This window comes from Danio aesculapii, chromosome 19 (assembly GCF_903798145.1).
Source record: "Danio aesculapii chromosome 19, fDanAes4.1, whole genome shotgun sequence".
Taxonomy (NCBI): domain Eukaryota; kingdom Metazoa; phylum Chordata; class Actinopteri; order Cypriniformes; family Danionidae; genus Danio; species Danio aesculapii.
This window is the reverse complement of record NC_079453.1, coordinates 33,009,435-33,031,471: the sequence shown is the minus strand read 5'-3', so window position 1 is coordinate 33,031,471 and position 22,037 is coordinate 33,009,435. Positions and strand designations below refer to the sequence as shown.

The window sequence follows — 22,037 nt, the reverse complement described above, 5'->3', positions numbered from 1 at the left end:
ATCCAAAACACCATTCAGACGGTGCATTTGAGGTAGATTAATGTAGATTTCTTACTAAGTATTTTACAGTATTTTAAAAAATACAAAAATACAATACACTAAAGTATTTTGATACAAAATACTAACCCATTTTCATAAACGCTATCAAATACAAATTACAAAATACTGTTTTGTATTTAAAATACGTATTAAAAATGTATCATGAATACTGCCAATCTCTGTGTGTATGGATGTTTTCCAGTACTGGGCTCCCGCTGTGTAAAACATATGCTGGATAAATTGGCGGTTCATTCTGGTGTGGCGACCCCTGATAGATGGGAAAATGCAAGAATTAATTAATGAATGCAAGACTTATATTATATTGCCATCTCATTATTTTCTTTGTAAGTATTTATTGCCACCTGTTGGTAAACGAAGGTATTGCGCTTTAGGTCCATACGTTATTCAAAAAAATGTGTGTGTGTGTGTGTGTGTGTTAATACAAATTGTATGAAATAAAGCAAAACCAAACACAGATATTCTCATTCCAAGAACCCCAAGCCTTTATTCACCACAGCTTGCTCCCAAAGTTACATGTGTGAAGGGAAGAAAACACACAGCTGGAGGAGGAGAAAGATGATGGTGGGCTGGTTTGGTGACTTACACAAGAGCAATGGCACATTATAACACCGTCCACCCACACTGCTCTCGACACACACACACACACACACACACACACACAATTATACATTAATTTTAACACCCTCAAAAAATTCTTTGAAGAATCAGAACAACACCCAATTCTCAAGAACTCCCTTTCTGTTGCGCCGTCAGCACAAAACAACCCAGACTGTGGTCAAACAGGGGTCAAGAGACATCATATGACTTCGCCAGGGCTAAATTCACAACTCCTCTTGAGCAACATGTTTTTTTTACTAAATCATGCTGGTTAGACTCCTTTATATATGTGTGTGTGTGTGTGTGTGTGTGTGTGTGTGTGTGTGTCTTTGTGTCATGATGACTATATGCCACTGTATGGATGTATGAAAAAAGTTAGTAAGAGACTGTTTGTAAATATTATGTTCATGACCTGTACTGTACTGTAATGTGGCGGCTTTTACTCTTTCCACACAGACATCAGAGAACGTTGGGTTTCGAGAAGACGTTGCAAATGTCAGCTATCCAGCAAACTCACAAACACCAAAGCCTGGTACGAGAGAAACTGTTGCAGATTTGATCGAGAAAAAGAGAGAGAGAAGAAGAAGAAGAAGAAGAAGAAGAAACAAGTACATCCACTAAAAGAGAAAGATACAGAGAGAAACTTATAAAAAATGGCACACCGCAATACTTTTCATCGTCTCATATAAAACAAACAGGAAGTATTTACAAAAAACCACACCCACTTTGACTGGTTTGGAATTGATCAAAAACATTGTGTTCCTTTTGTCTTACGGACTATAATGGGGAGGATGCGGTTGGTGAGGGGGGCGGGTCAATTCCCTTGGCCTGGGCGGGACGGGGCAGGGGGCGGGGGGTGGAGGGGGGTTTGGGGTGTCAGAGGCTCTTTTCTACATGGGATAGCGGTGGCGGGGTGAGAAGGGTGGGGTCGCAGGTATTGGGACGGGGGTGGGGTGATGTAGAGATGTGCTCATGCTGTCAGTTCTTCCCTCAGCTCTTTGTTTCTGCGCACCAGCTGAGCGTGCTTCTCCTGAAAACACAGAGAAATGATACAGGGAATGGATTAACAGTTTAGAGAGGATTTAACATAAAGAAAGGGAGCATTTAATGCAGTTAAGAGGGGTTTTATTTTGGAAAGTCTAGAAGGGATACAGCTGTGGATATGCATGTCAATTTTTGTGACGCTGTACAACAATAGTTACTATTTTTATGTTACTGTGAGGTTTGGGCTAGGGGTAGGTGTTGATAAAATGCAATTTAATGGGTAAATTAATTAATAATATGAATAATACTCCATATAATGTGTGAGTGAATATTCTGGAGATGGTGTGGAATAATTTGGTTGAAAGTGTTGAGTTTTAACATGATTGTATGGACTGTTTCCAATTAAGGAAAAGCAAAAACTGTGTGGAATAGTAAAAACTGCTGGTGCAATAGTAGGTAAAGCACAAAGACAGCAGGATGAAAAGTATCTAATGAGAATTAAACAGAAAGCACGTCATTATTGAAGATTGTTTCCATCCATTAAATATAAAATGTCAACTCTTGCCATCAAAAGACGTTACAGGGAACCTCAAGTAAAGTGTATCAAATGTCCTTTGTGCTGACTGCCATTAGAATTTAAAAAAATATTGGGTTTTAAGGATGAATAGGGTTTAATTGAGTTTATAATATGATTTATGTGATGATATTGATACATTGTGTTGCCTGTTTTCTGTAATCTGTGTAATGTGAAGCCAAAATAAATTTCCACTTGTGGACAATAAAGAAAGTACAGTAATTGCTGTTTTTACATTACTGTCAGGGATGGAGTAGGGGTGGGCGTTGATAAAATGTAATTTAATGGTTAATTGAATTAATAATATGAATAATTCTCCTTAAGTTCAGACCGCACCTGCATCCCTTCTATTTTTTCAAAACATTTATTTTATAACAGAAAAATGCATTGCTACATATCATTTACAATAATAATCATTGGATTATTTACAATGGTGCCAATAAAGAATGTAAAAAAGATAAGCATCAGGAAAAAAAACAACAGAAATCAAACACAAATTTAAGAGATATCAATAGGTCATCTGGTCTGAGGATAGATATTTAATAAAGAAGAAATTGAGAGTGAAAAGGGGAAAATAATATGATAATAGCAATTTAGAGATTTAATAGATTATACATATTAAAGGTTCTGTCAACTGAATATGTTTTGAGTGCTTTCTTGTTAAGTGAATCTGGAATTAAAACTGCATGCCTTCTAGCAACAATTTTATTTTAGTTTAGCGCCCTCTTGTGGGAGCGAAATCTGGAGAAAATATATACTTTTTTAGTTTATTTTTGACAGATAATGACTATCATACACTTTTACCATGATTCACAGAGGTTACATACAAAATAAAAAAGAACAAGAATTATTTCATGATTAATTAGACCATTTGAGGATCACAGTCCAGCCCCAATTAAATATACTTTATTTTATACTTTGTAGCTCGTAAACTACTATGTTTTACTCAATTGTCAGCAAGAATATAGAATTTTTACACCACAATATAATATGACAAGATCACAAATCATATGAGACATTATTTTAAAAATGATCAAGACTTTTCTACATTCAATTCAAGCCTCCAGATTAAAAAAATCAAAAACCTTAGATTAGTTTCTGCTTTTTTTAACTTTATTCATTTTCTTTTCGGTTTAGTCCCTTTATTCATCAGGGGTTGCCACAGCAGAATGAACCCCCAACTTATCCAGCATGTTTTACACAGCGGATGCCCTTCCACCTGCAACCCAGTACTGGGAAACACCCATAAACACTCATTCACACACATACACTACAGCTAATTTAATTTATTCAATTCGCCTATAGCGCATGTCTTTGGACTGTGGGGAAAACCGGAGCACCCAGAGGAAACCCACGCGAACACAGGGAGAACATGCAAACTCCACACAGAAATGCCAATTGATCCAGCCAGGTCTCAAACCAGCGACCTTCTTGCTGTGAGGCGACAGTGCTAACCACTGAGCCACTGTATCGCCTAGGAAGGATATCTTAATATGTAATGTTACCAAATAATTATATTTCATCAGCCAATCCTATAGAAAAGTCACAGTTTCCACAAGATGAAGATGAAAGCAACACGTTTTTATTAACGATTGTTTTAAATTGTAAAAATATTTCACAGTATAACTTTTTTATATCAGTATAATTATTTTTTACTGTATATTTGACATATCTTATGCCAAACTAATAGAATAATGAGTAATTGGTTTATTCTAAGTCCTGACCTTCTCATGCAGTCGGTCCATCATGGCTGCAAGGTGTGCGTCACGGTTCTCTTTGATTTGCTCCATCTTCAGGATCAGTTTTTCCTCTGCCATCCGGCTGAAGTTACTGTTCTCCTCCATGGCTTTCAGCAGGACGTCCCGTTCGTGCTCACGCTTCTCAGCCAGAGCCTTCAGGACTTGAGCCTCCTGGGACTAGAGAGGAAGAGTAGAGTAAGCGAAGAAGAGAGACGAATAAATAAACAATCTGGAAAATTCTATGTAATATATTGTTTTAAGTTTTATTAGACAGATATAGACAATCCATCATTCAGAACTTTGGGATCAATTTTAAATGTTTTTAAAAAAAAGCCTATTCTGCTCACCAAGGCATTTATTTGATCAAAAACACAGTAAAATCTGTACAATTGTGAAAAACTCTTACCAACTAAAATACTTTTTTTTAACTTTAGTTTAAAATGTAATTCATTCCTTTATTGTTACTTTAGCATTCAGTATCACATGATCCTTTTTTAATATACTAATATATTTTAATATATTTAATAATTGTCACGGTCACCAGCGATCCAGCCTGTGCAGATCGCTAATTGACTACAAATCCACCGGTATATGAACTACAAGTTCCAGTCATGCACCGCTCACATGCACCTGTTCCTCATTTGGTAGATTACACACACTCACGGCTGGGAGCTGCTCATGAACTGATTACATATATACATGTACTATACATGGACTATTTATACAGCACACACACACACACACACACACACACACACACACACACACACACACACACACACACACACATCATTGCTGAGTCTTGTTATACTCCTTTTGTGAACATTATGACACCTTGCCCTGCCACTGACCCTCGCCTTGTTTGTTCGTTTACATTGCCTGCTGCCTGCCTGTACTGACCATTCGCCTGATATTTGACTAAAACTCTAGATTTCCTGTGTACATCTGTTTGCCCCTGTACTGACTATTGTCTGCCTGACCATCCTGTTAATATATAATATAATATAATATAATATAATATAATATAATATAATATAATATAATATAATATAATATAATATAATTTAATATAATATAATATAATATAATATAATATAATATAATCACATTTTCTTGTCGGCTTAGTCCCTTTATTAATCTGGGGTCGCCACAGCGGAATGAACCGCCAACTTATCCAGCATATGTTTTTATGCAGAGGATGCCTTTAATAATAAATAAATGCAGCCTTGACGAGACTTCTTGAAAACAGTTTTAAACTTCCTGACCCCAAACTTTTGACTGGCCATGTATTATTGAGATGAACGGGTCACTCACTCTCCTCCTGTCCTCAGCTGCCTCCAGCTTCTTCTGGATGTCCTCCAGTGACATGTCCCTCTTCTTTGGAGGTGAAGTGATGCTGTAGCCTCCTTCAGTTGTTGGAGAAGGAGGCTTCAGGATGACCTCAAAGGACTGGCCCGAAGCCCGCTTATTAATGGCCTTAACCTCCATGTCTGTGCATGCAAAACACAATGATATAGATGTAATTTCGCCAGGCATACTGTAAAATGTGATCAATTCAGATTACACAAAACATTTGGAGAAACCTACTGCTTTGACACATTTTTAAGTTAGCAGAAATTAATTTGATTTAGTTTCATATTTGTGACCCACTAGTTTAGGTTCACCTTTATATAATCCAATTTTGAGTTCGTGAAAATTGTTTCTATTAAGTTTGAGTGAAATGTGAGTGAAATTAAGTCAGATTCATTATTGGTTTTGTCAGTTTTAGATTAGTTTTTATTTTGAGAACCCATTTCTATTTGAATTTCACATTTACTTTCAGTTTTAGCTTCAGTTATTCTAGTTTAATGGAGTCGACTAAAGCAAAGTTTATTGTTTGCACAATCTACATTAATTCGTTTTTATGCAAACCTCTTAGCATTAAAAATGAAATCCTTGATCAGATCCTGAACCCAAAACCATACAAATAAAACAAATTTTTACAAATATTTTGAAGAATTGAGACAAACTTCATATCAAATTTAATACATTTTGAGTTCACAAACTTGTTTTTATTAAGTTTGGGAAAATTCTGACTGAAATAAACTTTTTGGTTTTAAAGTGCAGCAAATATTTATCTACACCCAAGTAATTATAGTTTTACATTCGTAAACTAGTTTTTATTTCAATACTATTTTTAAATTTCTGTACACTTTAGGTTTAATAGAGTTTCTATAATGATTTGGTAGTTTTAGATTGTTTTTGAGAACACATTTCTATTTAGTTTTTTATACAATTACTTTCAGTTTTAGTTATTATAGTTTATGAAGTTGAACAAAGCAAAGTTTAGTGTTTGCCCATCCTACATGAACTCTTTTTGTGTAAACCTCTTAGTAATAAAAAAAAAATGTTCAACCAGATCCTGAACCAAAAACCATACAAATGCAAATAAAATAAACAAAAGTAAAAAATATGAACAATTCAGACAAACTTCTTCATATCAAATATAATATACAGCCAATAACATGCTTATTTTGGCTAGTAGAGCTTTAAAAAAAGTGTCATGTTTGTGATCCACTTCTACTCAATCAGTTTAGGATCACATTAATACAAATCATTAAAACTGAGTTCACGTAACTTGCTTTTATTACGTTTGAGTGAAATTTGAGTGAAATTAACTCAGTTTTATAGTTTGGTTTTACAGTGCAGCCATTATTTATCTACACCCAGGTAATTATAGTTTTGCATTATTAAATAATTTTTTATTTGCTGTATATTTCAGTTTAGTTTTAGTTCAGTTTAGTTTAGTTTCATTAATGGTTTTGTAAGTTTTAGATTAGTTTTTTTTTCAGAACACATTTCTTCCCTGTAAAACCCAGCAGTCAACTTTATCAAATGAAATGAGTGTCGTTAACTCAAAAATTACTGAAAGTTATTTATAACTTAAATCGAGTAAGTTCACAGTACTCAAATGGTTTGTAGCAATTGGTTTCCTCAAATGGTTTGAGTTGCCTTAACTTATTGGGTTTTACAGTACTCAATTGGTTTGAGTTTTCTTCATTTATTGGGTTTTACTGTGCTCAAATTGCTTCATTTACTCAAATGGATTAAGTGTACAGTACTCATTGGGATTAGTTTTTGAACTCAAAGGGTTTGTTGCAATTCGTTACCGCAAATGGTTTGAGCTACCTTAACTTTTTGGTTTCACAGTGTTTAGTTTAGTTTCTTTAGTATATATTTAGTTATAGTTGTAGTTATTCTAGTTTATGGAGTCGACCAAAGCAAAATTTATTGTTTGTACATCCTACATAAACTCTTTTTAAAGAATTATTTTTTTTTTATTTATGTCTTTTTGACAGGACAGTAAGCTGACAAGAAGTGAAGTGGAAGAGAGAGGGGGTGGCATCAGGAAAGGTCCACAACATGTAATTCAACCTCAAGACGCCCGGAGCACTGCCACATTTGTCGGCACACTAACCACTGGGCTATCGCACCAACTACATTCAATCTTTTTCAGCAAACCTCTTAGTAATAAAAAAAATTGTTCGACCAAACGCTGAACCCAAAACTGTCAGAATTCTGCCACTTCGATCTTGTCAATTCTTGTTTTGATGGCAGAATTATTGTCTTAATTGTTGTGCTCTGCTCGAGGAGGCTCGGTTCGCTCGCTTCGCTTGCTCTCGTGCTTATGTTTGTTCTGTCAGCAGCAAGCTGCTTCATTCTCAGCGTCTCAGTCCAATTGGTTTTGGTTTTGGATGGCGCTGAGATGAAACATGCACGTTGCATGTGTGAGCACATGATAAGGTGTTTTCATTTATCGTGTGCTCGCTTCTTCCGTCTGTTTATTTCTGTGCTTTCTAGGCACGTGGCTCAGAACACGCGGTTAATGAGTTCTCTGTTGCTTATGTGTCATGTGCTCACCCGTCTATTGTCTAGTCCCACCCTCATGTTAACCCATTATTAGTTTATTAGGTTCACCTGTTTGTTTTTTTGTTTGTTAGTTATTTTTCCTTTATATTCTCCTCTTGTTTGTCCTGTTCCAGTTTTTCGTCAATACTCCCTGTGTTCCTGCTCCAGTCCTGTCTTGCCAGCCTTATTTGCCAGCTTATTTGTGTTCTAGTTATGTTTTTCCCCCTCGAGGTGGTTTTTGTTGTCGTTTTGTTGTATTTTAACTATTTTTAAACCATCTTTTGTTGCATTGACTTCTCGCTCCCTCATCCTTCCTGAGACACCTTGACAAAAACCATACAAAGGCAAATAAATGAATAAAAGTAAAAATTATGAACAATTCAGACAAACTTCTTCATATCAAATATAATATACAGTCTATAACACACTTATTTTTTATATTTATGTTTAAGTATAATTTTTTGTTGTTTTTGTATTTGTCTGTAAAAGCACCATCTATTCACCATCTATAAACTCCTTAAATTCAACTTCAGAATGAGTGTTTAAAAATGTTTACAATTTATAATTCTATTAATGATTTTTGCTAAATGTTATTTAATTTTAGTTAGTTTTTCAGTAAATGTTTAATTTACTTTCAGTTTTTCCTTTATTGTGATTTTTTCCAATTTTATTTCAGTGAACTAAAATGTTTTTTGACCAGTAGTTTTACTCTTAGTTTTTGTTTACTAAAATATCCTCAGTATACACAGTGGTAGAATTTGAGCTTCCATATCCATGCAATAAATTGCCTCCCACTCATGAAACGAGCTTGTAAAACTTTGTTAAACAGTCATCCGGAACATTTATTGACCTACATTAGCTGTTAAGACAGTAAATGTGAAGTATTGCTCGTATACGGGCCAATAAAAAGATTATTAAGATCAGACAGAATGAGAAACTATAAAGCGCAGCACATTATTGGGAATTCCTTCTCCACCGCGTCTCATTACTGGTATTACATTTTCATTTCCTACCTTCAAACTCGCCCATGATGTTCTTGCGCGCCTCTGGGTAGAGACAGGAGCAGATGAGGGAGACGAGGGAAAGCTCCTTCATCTTCTCTTTGTATGCTGCGGGGAGACACATCAAACAAAAGCATTGACCCAGATTCTCTCGTGCTTTTTTAGGAATGATTATTCAAAACTGCATCACTAATGTTACAGAAAATAACCAAGATCATCTAGGTTTTAAGCCAGGGGGTACTATTATATAAAATATGTAGAATAAATAGTAAGACAATTATGCAGATTAAAACATACATATTATGTACATATATGCTGTAAATTGTTTATTGCAGATAAATAGACAGACTGACAGATTTTTATAGAAAACCATTTATAAACGATTATTCTTTTGTAGATAATATAAAAAAAAATATATATATATATATATACACACACACACACACACACACACATTTATACAACAGTTCTGTCTGGTTCTTAAATCTGATTGGCTGATAGTCGTGTGATATTCTGCAAGTAACAGCACCAGTCCAGTCTCTTCACCCTTCACCCTTGTTACCCACATACAGCAGCAAACAGAGGACACAAATATTGCTGCTGTTGGACAACATAATCTACTTTTGAGGCTTGTTTTAGGCAAAAATGTCGTTGCTTAGATTGCAACTAAGGGGGTTATTTATAAGGATAGCGCCTATTTTTAAATATTTATAATTTCTGAAAGACATTGCGTTGGTGGCCATTAGCCTGTCATTGAGTAGACTGAAGATGGCTGATGTTGTAATAAGCCCTTACAGGAAAGGAAAATCCCAGCATAACTTTAGGCTACAGCTGATCAAATCATTATGAAACTGGTAAGTGACTTTTTAAGTCGATCTGTCTCTTTTGTTTGTTGTAGTGCTGTATTTATACCATAGTAATTGTAGTGTGTTGAGTGTGAGATGGGACTCTACTTAAAGTCTTAAAACTGGAGATGGCCATCAGTTTCTAATGAGTCTCCTGCTTTCGGTACTGCAGACTATTTCATTAAAAAGAAAGAAAGAAGAAATGCCCGCATGTGTTTAGCATTTTTCCTTATCGCAAACAAAACAGTAATCTGGTAGTGTTTGCGTTGCTTTGGTTTTTTCAGGGTTAATTATTGTGATCTCTCGATTGCAACAGAGAAATACTGAGACATCTCTGTAGACTGATGGCATTTCATACTGTTCAGCCTTATAATCTTAAAATGTGAGCAAAATCACCTGTTTTGTCATCATTTTAAACATTACGCTAGAGAATTATTCAAATACTAGCTCTAAAGTGACATTGGTGAAGTAGCAACACTTCCTGCTGTTCTAATGTCAGCTGCAGATGTGAATGAATGGCGGAAAAAAGTAGTTCCTCTTTGTTTGATTTTCTTTTTTGTACAACTTTTTCGGCAATTAAGCAGTGCGATGTGGCTGTATATCATCATTGGTGGGACACTAACGCACGCCTCCCTGCTTAATGGTCCCAACAGTTTTTTTTATGAATGCATTACTCATTAAATACTATTAAACTTTATAGTTTAATAAAATAATAAAAGTTATAAACTTTTCTGGTTTCTATTTAAAAATATTATTTCAAATAAAATAATAACACAAATATATTAAAGAAATCTATACTTAACACACACATACACATATATAAAATTATAGTTGAAGTCGGAATTATTAGCCCCCCTTTGAATTTTTTTCTTTTTTAAATATTTCCCAAATTGTTTAACAGAGCAAGGAAATTTCCACAGTATGTCTGATAATATTTTTTCTTTTGGAGAAAGTCTTATTTGTTTTATTTCGGCTAGAATAAAATCAATTTTTTAAAAACATTTTAAGGTCAAAATTATTAGCCCCTTTAAGCTACACTGTAAAAAAAACCCCTAATTTTACAGAAAATATCTCTAAATTTTTTACAGTATTTTTTTGTCATTTCAAATTAAATTCAAAACTTAGTAAAACGACAAGCAATCTTTCTAAATTAACAGTTTGACTGTCATTTTAGGTACTTTATCATTAAAAACAAATTACTGACGTTTTAGTTTTTTATACAGGGAAATTACAGTATTATTTATACAGTATTTTTTCTGTTATTTTAAATTATATTCAAAAGTCCGTAAAAATTACAAACAATATCTGTAAATTAACAGCTTGACTGTTATTTTATGTACTATATAATTAATGACAAATTACAGCAATTTTCCTGTTTTATACAATACAATTGCCGTATTATTTACACAGTGTTTTTCTCCAGTTTTTTTGAAGTACATTTAAAATTACGTAAAATTAAAGTAATAAGTTGTAATTAATTGCTCTGTTAAAAAAAAATTTAAAATCTTAAAAAAAGGGTCAAATGACTGGCAGCTATGGCTGCCAAACAAAAACCATAAAATTACGGTAAAATTTCTTTGTTGAAATAAAGTGCAAAAAATAATAAATCTACAGATATTTTCATTAAAATGTTTACAGAGAAACACTGTTATTTTACAGACTTTTCCTAGATTATTACGATCAAATCCGTTCAATAAATAAAATAGATAAATTCCGCTCACATGCACCTGTTCCGGATTCCGCTAATTGCACACACAGTCGGAGGATCGTTATGAACTGATTACATGGACTTTAAAAGCAGCACAGACGCACGCACCAATTGCTAAGTCTTGTTATACTGTTATTGTGAACATTATGATGCGTTTCTTTCTTTTGCTGTGCTTTGTTTGTTAATTGTTTATGTGGTTTGCTGCTTGGACTGACTATTTGGCTGTTATTTGACCATGACTCTGGATTCCCTGCATACATCTGTTTGCCCCTGTGTTGACTGTTGCTTGCCTGACCATCTCTGTGTAATAAACCTGCATTTGGATCTGCACTCCTTTGTCAGCATCCCGTTCACATTAAAGTTCCATTTCATTTAAGATTTGTAACTGAATTATTCCATATAACTTAAACATTTACATGTTTTACATAAATACTATTCAATAAAATGCAACAACTGTAATCTTAAAGTTGTGAGAATTTTAATCAGTTGTATCTCGTTTGTTGTTTTTCCAGACGTTTTTGATCCAAAATAAAACTGTTAAATTACGACCATGAGCATGTCTTGACATTTTATTAAAGGTGTTTAATTGTAATGGTTGAGAGATAAAACTCTTTTAAATAACATTTTTTCTCTTGAAATTTTAGTGCAGTCACTTTATTGATGTTGTTCGATCATAAAAATCTAGGAAAAGTTTGTGAAATAACAGTGTTTCTCTGTAAAACACTTAGTTTGTAACTTTTTTGAACGGATTTGATCGTAATAATCTAGGAAAAGTCTGTAAAATAACAGTGTTTTTTTGTAAACATTTTAATGAAAATATCTGTAGATTTATTATTTTTTGCACTTTATTTCAATAAAGAAATTTTACCGTAATATTATGGTTTTTGTTTGGCAGCCGTAGCTGCCAGTCATTTGACCTTTTTTTTACGATATTTTTTTTTACAGTGTATATATTTTTTGATAGTCTCCAAATGATAGTCCAAAACAAACCATCATTATACAACAACTTGCCTAATTACCCTAAACTGCTTAGTTAACCTAATTAACCTAGTTAAGCCTTTAAATGTCACTTTAAGCTGTATATAAGTGTCTTAAAAAATATCTAGTAAAATATTATGTACTGTCATCATGACAAAGATAAAATAAACCAGTTATTATAAAAAAATAAAATAAATAAGTATATATACATACATACATATACACATATATATATATATATATATATATATATATATATATATATATATATATATATATATATATATATATATATATATATATATATATATGTATATTTATATATATGAGAGAGAGAGGGAGGGGGAGAGAGAGAGATGGTCCCTGGTTTGTTTTGATTGACAGTCTGAATCTCTGAGGGCAAAAAAATGTCGACATCCCCCATAAAGCATCCTTCTTTTTTTCATATGTGCTTTCGAAGGACAAACCCGCAGCCGTGTCCTCACATGCTCTGCTTTCCAACAAGACAATGTTACAATGTTCACCTAATGTTCACCACAAGATACACCCTTCCCCCACCACCCAACCAGCAGTCCTACATAATTTATTGGAATCCATTTTTACTCAGACTATTGAGGGGTGTGCGGGAGTGAGTCGACAAAACCAGAAGACACGAGGCGAAATGCATTTCCACCGGTCAGACTGCAATCATTCCTCATCCATGACTTCACAATCACTTTTCTTTTCCGCCATTTAATGCTTAAGTGCAAACAAGCCTAAATCATACAAACATCAGAGGGGGCAGATAATACATGAAGCACATTAATGCATCTGATTTTCCTTGAACACACACACTTGACAGCGTTTATCAAGGCTGGTGCATGTGAGTTATAAATCAATATCTTGACAGCAGAGCGGTGTTGGTGTTATCAAACCGTGAACGCCTGGGTATCTTCAGCTAGATATCGCGCTTTCCAGCAGCAGCAGCCTACTTTCCGCCCAGAGGAGCCTGGAAAAATCTGATCAACTCCCTCTCACTCCCTGACGAGCTTATTAATCCCTCACAAATGGATGGAGAAAACCGTCGGGATGGGAGAAAAGAGGGGAGGAAATCACTGTATTCACTCCCGCTATAGGATTAAAAGCCCTCCGGCTGGCTGCTTTTGGTGTAGGGGGTTTTAATTAGTAATTACTGGAGCAAACCATTTCTTCTGGTAAATTGCAGAGGTGGCAATGGACCTCAGTGGGCATTTCTCTTCTGCCGTCTAGTCAGAGTGAGATAAGGACGATAGACAGCTCGCTGAAGCAAGTAATTCAGGTCAGCCGGCTGGTGAGCAGGTGAAAAGGATCTCACACAGACCACTGAATCTGTACGTGTTCAATTCTGTGATCTGATATAGAGATTCAGCTAGAAAACATAACAGGGTTTGTCATTTAAAAAAAGAAAGAAGCAGCAGCCACACCCTTGGCTTGAGCTGTGGCTATTGTGGCCGCTGGTCAAAAAATAAATCACAAATATTATTGATGGAATGGGACAATAATGTATAGCAAACATTGTCTTACCGTAAATAGTAAGAAATAATTCATTGTATTGTAACCTGGCTGACTGTAATATATCATTCTTTCACTTTCACATTATTTTCTACACACACAAACACAAAGTATATATGCATATAATACATTAAGTTTGATTACTGATTCTAAAATATACTTTCATTAAAAATTACTAAATGAAATTAAAATGAAAATATAAAGTAATAATATAAAAATCTATGAATATTAAAAATAAATACAGGTGTTTGTGTTACATAACATTCAACAACTATCTTGATTCAGCATCTTTATATTAGTCAATATTTAGTTAATATTTGGTTAGGTATGTATATTTTTATATAAATGCAGCAGTCTAAAACTGTTAGAAAATGAACTGGAAGACCCTGAAAACACAACAATTAAAATGTAACATTCACCACACTATATAACAAAAAGAACTAGCTATGAATTAAAATAAAAATGGGTATAAATACAAGAGAAAAGGAGAAAACAACCAAGGAACAGGTGAGCATAATCAGAAACAATGACAATGGTTTGTACAAAATCCTAACAACATTCACACTGAAATGTACAACAAGGTGTGTCCCTAACCCCACCCCTAAACATACCCATCACTTGGGCGTGGCCAAATCGTACTTAAATGTAAAAATGAGACAAACTCTTCCAAATTAACTGAATAAAATAAGTTGGGAATTGCTGTTATATTGCTTTAAAGAGAAATAACTTGATATGATAAATCTAACTTATACATACTAACATGCACATTTCTCACATATTAATACTATTTACATCAAGTAAATAATTCTAATTGCAACTTTTTTTATTTCTTAATTGTTTAACATATGACACGTCTATGCATAGTGCACATAGCATAAATACAGAAAGTGAAGAAGCATTTTCAATTTGCATTCAGGTTCTGTTGCCCAGTAGACAAGTGAAAAGTCCTTTGTGTGGTTTGCTTGATAATGCATCAGCATGACCACCCTGGTAATCAATAATGGCCCCTCCTACCTCTCTCTTTCTCACACACACACACATGCACACGCACACACACACACACACACGCACACACACACATATATAAATGCTCTGTCCACTGCAGATGGCCAAATGCCCCCTAAAACCAAGGTCTGACTTTTCACCACATCTTTTCACGTTAAAACCACTTCATTTTAATCACTACAACTGACTCGGATCCATATGAAATTGGAAAGTTATGCCAATGTATGCATGTGGAATGAAATATGGTTGACATTAAAACTCAAAACATAATTTATCTTAAAAAGCAATGGCCCCACCCCGGTGCTGAGCAGCACTGCTGAATATGTATATTTAAACTTCCTGTTAGGTCATTGATTAATGGGGGTTTATTGGATTAGTCATTCAGCCTTTGCATATCCAGTAATCTTAGATGCTAAACACGTGTGGGCCGGGTGGGGATTATGAAGAAATGTATTATATACAAATAAGTTTTGATTTATCACACTCCGTTTCAACAGGTGAAAACGAGATTGTGGATTGTGTTATTCAATCATTAATTCAAATCCCTAATCATAGAGACAACAGATTATCTGTCGATTAAGACCAAATTTTTTATTTTTATTTTCATTTAGAGGCTGACAAATGCCTTAAGGTCTACCGGAGGCTCTTTTAAGTCCTATAAATATTCCAAGAGTATTGATTATATTGACTGGCACGTTCTTTCTCATTATTGGAATTATTCCCACTGGTATTTGTCAGGATATTCCTTGTGTGTTCTGAAAATCCTTAAGACACGGCCCCATGTAATTGCATTTCACAGCAGGCTTAAGTGCACACAACTGGTATTGCACCACGAAACAGATGTCTCTCCAAGTTGTCATTGAACATTTCAAGCGACATGACAGCTCGAATAGAGACGTTCAGCCACAGTCCATGAGTGCCCTGCCCTGAAGCGTCTCGCCGTGATGTGATACAGCCGACACGCACCTTGTCTATGGTATGCCCCAGTTTGGCTGCCTACAGCATAATCCAGAATGATAACAGCACTGAGACATGCTTACCGGCGAGACGACTTCAGCCCTGGCACACTTTCATTTAAACATCAATCATCTGATGCTGCAGTCTCGGAAATGGTGTGTATGAAAGGATGCACAATTATATCTTACTAATTTGTGTGATGAGTGGGGACGAGCTTATTTATTTATTTATTTTTTGATGATGACACATATGCTGTCAGATTGTATCTCACATGAATACATGTAGGTGTGAGAACATAAAAAGGGTAAATACTTTGATAAACTCACCAGCTAATAATAAAATGCAAATCCAATCAATTATGTCAATAATTAAGAAAATTTGTGAGGATAAAAGCAATTTCAGAAAGGCTGATTTATGAACGACCATGTCTTATTTCATTCCAGCTACGTTTTGAATAAAATCTCCCAACCACACCTAGCTTATTTTCTAAAAATGAATATAATATATCATATCTATCACTCTGAATTGCTCTAAGCCAGAAATTGCCAGGCTTTATTGGATTTTTTGAAGGCTGAAACACAGAGCAGGATCTTGGGTGGGGTCCTTCTGCATTATGCTGGAGATGCTGGAGCCGGCAGGTGCACTGTCACCATAAGAAAATCAATTTATGGCTTTTAAAACATTTGGAGTACATTTCATAAGTGATATCATTTTAGAAACACCCTTTTAATTATTATGAAGTCGCCCTTTTCTATGCAAAAGTGAGTAGGCAGCTTGGACGCACAGCCATATTTGAAAATAAAACAGCATGGGGTGTATGGAGAAATCAGATTTAGAATAATTCAAATCATTTTTACATATATATTTATATATATCTGACGCGTTTCTCCAGCATCATAATGTTTGGTGAATTTCTCAGCATCCTGCATCAAAGACACACGAACCGGCGAACAAGATGAAGAAAGGTTTGTCTTACCGATCGCAGTTTTGGCCATGGCTGGAGTTGTGTCGGTGACTGGTGCGTCTCAGCTCTGTTCGGTGGCGAGGAACCGGTTGGTTCTGATAAGGCACTGAGTCAGCAGATCGGCGCTCTGAGGGAAAGAGTGCGGCTTCGGGGATGAGGAGCGGGCGTGGGTTCAGTCAGATTGGCTGCTGTTGTCCCTTTACGCGCAGCGCCGAGTAAAAGCCTGTCTCGCGCCCGGTCTAATGTACAGGAGCTTGTCAGCGGTGTCGAGCGTACAAGGTGACTAATTGTGTCTCCCCCCCTTTTTTCCAGCAGTGGTGCAGCCCGTTCCTGCACAGCTCCAATTGATTTATATCCATTTTATAAGGTGGATCACATCAAAGACGGTGGTAGCGTTTGCTTCTTGCATACATGTTCTTTTACAGTAACGGTTTTGGATAGATGACTGTTTTCTCACATTACTGTATACAGGAAGCCACGTCTTTCTCATAGCTGAATTCGTAATCACACATTAAACCCTGTTATTACACTCAATCAATATAATATGTGATATTTTAAAATTCATTTGACATAAATTGTATATTTGTATAGCATTTGGAGAGATATAGTAGCAGTGGCACCACCACTAACGCAGCACTGGGACACAAAAGTGCCCCTCCCAGCATCTTCAATGGCCCCTTGAGTGTAAATATCTGTCTTGTGCATCATGCCTTTTTGTGCATTTAATGTATTGTAACTATGTAATTAATGTCATTATAGATTTTAATATTATTATTGTTTTTATTATTATAATATACGTGTATATTAACAATGTTATTATATATTGGCAGATTTGTAAAAAAATATATAATTTGAAGAAAAAAAATCATATAAAATAAATACATTAAATTAAGAAGTAATATAATTATTAGATAAGAGAATATTGAATTTTAGCACAAAGTAAGTTATCTGAAATGTCAGAAAATACAAATACTGTTTTCACAAAGCTCAAATCACTTCAAACTGAAAATTACTAAACTTAAATGTTCTCCATAGGCACCAGATTTCAGTTCAACAGAGCACCTTTGGGATGTGCTGGAATGCAAGATGCTGGGAAATGACAGTATCACGCAATGGCTGCAGATATGTTGGTTGTGATTTCCCATCACAACCAACATATCTGCAGCCATTGCGTGATACTGTCATTTCCCAGCATCTTGCAAATATATGCCACAAAGAAAATAATTAGGGAAATTGTGAATGTAAAAATAGGAGATCCAATGTTGTACAAGCAACAAAGTGGAAGAAATAAAAAAATTCAAAATACTGTCTATAATAAATTTATCCATGTATTTACATCCCACACCCATATATCTGCACATTCAGTCCAGCTCCCTCTAGTCATGGCTAGCTTTGCAAGCATAAATTATGAAAGAAGCAAAGTCTGCATGATAAATAATACAATTTCTGGTGTCTGAAGAAGGCATGTTAGCAATTGCACAGTAGTGAATGATGGATATGCCTTGAATTGGCTTAACAAAAAGCAGAGACCATGCATGCATTATCTAAATCAGTAAATAAAATAATCCATGACATATCAGAAGAAAACCTCTAATGTTTTGATTTAAAAAAAAAAACATTATTATTATAAATTCATGGCTTAAAATGCTTGAGATGTCAGTTCTGGGTCACGCCTAAGACGATTCGAACTGAATTGTCATATTAAACCACAAGGTGGCGCTAGAGTCTTAATTACTGAAACAAGCGCATGACTTCATTTACAAGTTGTCAAGGGGAGAAATGTTTTAGATAAGACAAAACAATACATATGTTCGGAAGACAAATAGATTCAAATGTGCAGGACTAATCTGTGTTCATGTTGAATGGTGATTATGCTGAATTACTTAAACATTAAAAGGACAAAGGGCAATGAACCAGATATCTGAAGTCATTTATTAATCAAAATGGTTGCCTTAATGAATTTAAAATGAGCTTTAGTTATGCTTGACTGCATAGTTTTCAGATATAGCCATTGGGGAGTTTAGTTGCAAGAGCAGTGAGAGTAATTTTGCAAATGTGAGAAATAGTTTCATTAAAGTTTGTGGTTTCTCATTAACTAAAAAATAATTGAGGGCTCTGTTATGTTTCCAGCATGGCAATGGGCACTGAATTCACAAAGCAAATAAAGCAACAGCTTTAAAAAATAATTCTAGCATAAATCGTTTGCCAAACCAGTTGCTAGTTCTGAAAAAGTTCTCACTAAACTTTACACTTGACAGCACCTCATTTCTACTTTAGCTGAATATAAATGATTTGCCTTAACGGGCTGCAGAGTGAGCAGAAACACAAATTAGATTAATAAATTAGCTGTGAATTTCAAAGAAATTATAACCATGTAAATACAAAACAGGGGTGGCACAATGGATCAGTGGTTAGCACTGTCACTTGACAGCAAGAAGGTTGCTGGTTCGAGTTGCAACTTCTTTTTATGGAAAAATAACCTTTACCACATGCTAATTTTAGTATGACAATTTTTACAGTACTTTACTGTCATTTATGTAGAGTTTACACTAGTAGTACAAAACTTTTCTTTTTTGTATTTACTATTATATTTAATAAACTCAATACCAAGTCACTAATTTTGTCTTACAGTAGCAGTACTTGATTACTTTGATTACAGTAGAATATAGCAAATTCCTAATATGAAGTAAGTTACTGTAAAAGGTTTAAAAGGACCCACAAAATGTATGTGGTACTTTACCGGCTGTTTTTGCATTAAATAACTGTAAAATTGCGGCAAAGTCTAACCAGTTGGCAGTTCTATGTGGAGTTTGCATGTTCTCCCTGTGTTCATGTGGGTTTCCTCCAGGTGCTCCGGTTTCCCCCACAACCCAAAGACATGCGCTATAGGTGAATTGAATAAACTAAATTGGCTTTAGTGTATGTGTGTGAATGAGAGCGTATGGGTGTTTCCCAGTACTGGGTTAAGACTGGAAGGGCATCCGCTGCCTAAAATACATGCCGCAAAAGTTGGTGGTTCATTCCGCTGTGGTGACCTCTGAAATAGAGACTAAGCCAAAGGAATATGAATAAATGAATGAATGAATACAGAACAATCTCATTGTATACATAAAGATGCCTATAGTGGCTGAGAAAGCTCAATTGTGCTTAAAATTAAGAAAACACATGCAAATAGAAAACAAATTAAGAAAACATCTTCATTAATTTGACAATATACGTGCAAGCAAATTCTCACAAAATATGCAAATACAGAAACATGCTGCAAGTAGGGCAGACCACAACAAAAATTTGTCAAGGACCCCAAAAAGTGACAATCCCAACTAAAAACTTACCTTTCGCACCTTTTACAACACAGTTGATTCTAAACCAGAAGTAGCCATGTTCATCACTTTTTGGGGTCTGCCAACAAATATCAGTTGTTCTCTGTGCTCTTTAAAGCATTTCTGTTTTTGCATTTGTACTGGGAATTTGCGTGTGGGTTTTGTTGTCAAATTGCTTTCACAATTTTTGAGTGTTTTTCACACTCAGAGGAAACAACACAGGGAGAACATGCAAACTCCACACTGAAATAACAACTGGCGTAGTCGGGACTTGAACCAGCAACCTTCTTGCTGTGCCTATACCTATGTCTGTGGCATGACTGTGCACTCTACAAAATGTTTGGATATTTAAACCCAAATTTTGGGTGTAATATGGACTAAACAAACTGCTGGGTTAATTCATTCATTTTCTTTTTGGCTTAGTCCCTTTATTAATCTGGGGATGCCACAGCACAATGAACCACCAACTTATCCAGCATATGTTTTTTTTTTTTGCAGAGGATGCCCTTTCAGCAGCAACCCATCACTGAAACATCCATACACACTCATTCACACACATACACTACGGACAATTTAACCAATTCACCTATATTGCATGTGTTTGGACTGTGCATGCACATGTTTGGACCTTCTTGCTGTGAGGCGATCGTGCTACCCACTGTGCCACCTTGATGATTATTGCTGTTTTTTTAATTAAATTAATAGGGCCAAATTTAACCCAATGTTTGAGTTGGTTCATATTTTAAATAACCCAGCATTTGTAAGAGTGTGACCACATATAATTATACCACATGTCTGTGGAGGAAACCAGAGCACCTGGGAAATGAACCCACGCAAACACAGGGAGAACATGCAAACTACACACAGAATTGTCACCTGGCCCAGCCGGGACTCATACCAGCGACCTTTCTGCTGTGAAGCCACCGTGCAAACCACATAAGCGACCATGCCACCATGCTTTCAATCACAACAAATTAAATGTTACTCTGAACAATTGTCTTAAGGAAGAAAATGCTTTAAATTACTTTTATATAAACTTTTATCAGACTTATAGAATGAAACAAAGATTAACATTTTACTCAGACCCATCATGCCAATAAATCCAGTAAAAACAGAGACATTTTCTGAAAATATATAGACTAACACTGGGTCCTAAACTGACCAGTCCACACTGACTGAGCTGAATTTGCAACTATATGACTACAGTCACACTGCAGGCAAATGTGCTTCATGGCAAATGTACTTTACATAACTAAAAAGCTGTGCGTGGGCTAATTGTCTGTTTGCCCATGTGGGTCATTTTGGGACTAAGATCACTAGAAATCTGACATTGGACACATTTAAAACAACTCTGTGAACATTCATTCATTTTCTTTTCAGCGTAGTCCCTTTAATAATGTGGGGTCGCCACAGTGGAATGTGCCACCAACTTATCCAGCACATGTTTTTCACAGTGGATGCTCTTCCAGCTGCAACTCATCTCTAGGAAACATCCATACACACTCATTCACACACATACACTACAGACAATTTAGCCTACCCAATTCACCTGTACTGCATGTCTTTGGACTGTGGGGTAAACCGGAGCACCTGGAGGAAACCCACGCGAACACAGGGAGAACATGCAAACTCCACACAGAAATGGCAACTGACCCAGCCGAGGCTCAAACCAGCGACCTTCTTGCTGTAAAGCGACAGCACTACCTACTGTGCCACTGCGTTGCCCTTCCTCTATGAACAGCTATGCACAAATGAATGAATGAATGAATGAATGAATGAATGAATGAATGAACAGATCTTAGAAAAATACTCATATTTAAACATATATAATATTTACTCACACTGATCATTCATAAATTCCTATTTACCCCTTCCACACACACTGAT

General features: G+C 35.4%; 1 protein-coding gene across 1 annotated transcript; it reads right to left on the bottom strand.

Moving 5' to 3' along the window:
• Positions 1-518: 518 nt before the first annotated feature.
• On the bottom strand, positions 519-17,112 carry stmn2b (stathmin 2b). Its single transcript, XM_056480408.1, has 5 exons — positions 16,843-17,112; positions 8,856-8,951; positions 5,269-5,444; positions 3,940-4,131; positions 519-1,687 (listed from the first exon to the last, which is right to left on the bottom strand). The coding sequence occupies exons 1-5, from the start codon at positions 16,859-16,861 to the stop codon at positions 1,628-1,630; spliced, it is 543 nt and encodes a 180-aa protein (XP_056336383.1). The 5' UTR covers positions 16,862-17,112; the 3' UTR covers positions 519-1,627.
• Positions 17,113-22,037: the final 4,925 nt, after the last annotated feature.